At 35.0% G+C, this 2307-nt stretch overlaps 1 protein-coding gene across 1 annotated transcript; it reads right to left on the bottom strand.

The window, feature by feature from the left end:
• Nucleotides 1-292: 292 nt before the first annotated feature.
• LOC117933206 (LEAF RUST 10 DISEASE-RESISTANCE LOCUS RECEPTOR-LIKE PROTEIN KINASE-like 1.2) lies at nt 293-1838 on the bottom strand. Its single transcript, XM_034854600.1, has 3 exons — nt 1046-1838; nt 670-702; nt 293-423 (listed from the first exon to the last, which is right to left on the bottom strand). Exons 1-3 carry the CDS (start codon nt 1836-1838, stop codon nt 293-295), a joined length of 957 nt encoding a protein of 318 aa, XP_034710491.1.
• Nucleotides 1839-2307: the final 469 nt, after the last annotated feature.

The raw sequence follows: 2307 nt of genomic DNA, 5'->3' as shown, positions 1-2307 counted from the left end.
TTCATAGAACTGAAATTTCAATTCAAATCCAATTTCGATCAACCGAACCAAGAGAAATCCTTTATTCAAGCAAAAGAATTTTGCAATCTGTAATCTTGAAAGCAAGAATTATTCCCAATGATAGACAAAAAACTGATCATGTTCATCCCACACCAAAGTAAGAATCGGAACTTTGAAGTCTTACCGGTCTTTTCAAGAAACCAGGCACCTAATAAGAGAGAACATAGACTAAATTAGAAATGAGGCATATAAAAGAGGGATTGTTATTATTAGAGAAAAAGTAAATACAACATTAGAAAATATGAAGCATGACGATGAAAGGTTCAATTTGTAAATCATGGAAAATGATGGAAGGAACTATCAAAGCCGTACCAATTGCAATGGTCCCAGAATACCCAGTTAGGAAAAAAACAGTTTCACGTCCTGCATGATTAAAGCCAGTAATCAGCAGTACTATTAGCTATAGAAGATCAAAAGCCTTATTACCAGAAACGAAAAATAATTGTACAGTCTACATTTACATACAAAGCCAAGTGCTAAACAACACTTCATTTAAAACAAAAAAGAAAAAAGTTTGTCTTCCGAGAATATAATTGTTAAAATCATGGTAACAATTTCAAGATTTTTAAACAAAATGAACTCTCAATAATTGGAACTATTAAGGATTACCTTGGGTTGTATAGGGACTTCTAAGTGTTTCAACTGTTAACAAGAGAAGATACAAAATTCAAAATGAGAAAGGCATATAGTTGGCAAAAGCTAAAAATGAAAGACGATAAAAGAAACTCCGGAGGCCTTACAAAAAAACCACCCCACTGACACCAGTACATCTATCAACTTCTGAAGCCCTGCATGATTAAACCAAGCAACTAAAATTAGTAATAGAAATTGAAGACCCTTGCGAACATAAGATTGCATTTGGTTATCCCATTTACTTATAATTGCAATGTATAGTTGGATTTCCAATGATTTTTTTTTTCTTTTTTGTTTTAAAATTGATATAAGTGTTCATCAGCCATTTTATTTGAAAATTTTCAGCACTTACAGTTTCTTCTATTATAATCCAGGCATTGTATAGTGTTGTTGCTGAAATTTGGTCTGCACCAGCTGTCTTTCACTGTGCATTCAAGGCAGCGGGACCTCAAAAATGAAAGCTGGAGCCCCATAAGCAGCTTTTCTTGCAAATCTGAGCTTGAAAGATTGCAGGGCTCTGAAACAGCCATGAAACTGCGAGTAACAACAGTCGAGCCAATGGTGCACGAATATGGAAGATCTTTCACCTGCTTGTAGCCTCCAGCGAGCGCATAAGCATATGGTTGTGAGGAAGAGAAAGTAGCATCAGTGCGGTTGCAGGGAACAATAGGAATGTAGTATTGATCAAAGATTGGTCTTGCACAGTTCATCAAAAGTACAGTATCCAGTTCATCAAGATATTTATACTCATTTACATATAGATCATCTATTGTCGAGGAATAGAGAGGAAGGGAGAAACAGTTGCTCTTCTCTAGCCCAGCAACTATTACTCTGACGGTGTAGTTATGGTAATTGATCTCCTCGACATAGAATTTCCCATAAAAGATGGTACGATTGTTTTCACAAACCAATTCGTATGCAGGATCAGGATGACCACAACCGAGCGGATCTCCTTTTAATCGAAATGGGATGCTGATGTTTTGAATATCTCCGCAAGAAGAGGGCCTGCAGGGCTGGTTTTCACTAGCAGCGCAAAATGAAAGAAAACTGAAGTGGAGTGTTATGAGGCCTACCCCTACAAGTTTTGCTTCTCTCAACATCATAAGTTCAGGTGCAGAGAGAGACGCTTCTTTGGTTTTGGGCATCCCCAGTTTCTGAAGATAAAATTACAACCCAAGGAGCAAAGCTACTTAGAAATCAACTACCCAAAATCTTCCTTATTATTTTTTTTTTCTTTTCTCTTCATATTTGGCCGGCGGGTCATCATCAACGTAAAACCAAGCAAAGTACATTGGAGTTATAAGGAAACCTTGTCAAACCACAACTAAATACATTGGAGTTATCAGGAAACCTTGTCTATCAAACCACAACCAAGTACATTGGAGTTATCAGGAAACCTTGTCTATATATATATATATATATATAAACTTGGAAAACAAAAATGTTTTTAATTTCATAATAATAATTAAAATAACTAAATATTAAACTAATTATTTTCAATAAAAAAAATTTCCTAATATCAATTTTTGAACTCAAGGTATGTGCAAAAGGACGTGGTTTATAGTCAAAATGATTTTGTTTTGAAGTATTAAAACAAATGAAATCAATTAGTTA

Source organism: Vitis riparia, chromosome 16, assembly GCF_004353265.1.
Source record: "Vitis riparia cultivar Riparia Gloire de Montpellier isolate 1030 chromosome 16, EGFV_Vit.rip_1.0, whole genome shotgun sequence".
In the NCBI taxonomy this organism is placed as follows: domain Eukaryota; kingdom Viridiplantae; phylum Streptophyta; class Magnoliopsida; order Vitales; family Vitaceae; genus Vitis; species Vitis riparia.
The sequence above is the reverse complement of the archived record's forward strand: the minus strand, read 5'-3'. Positions and strand labels throughout refer to the sequence as shown.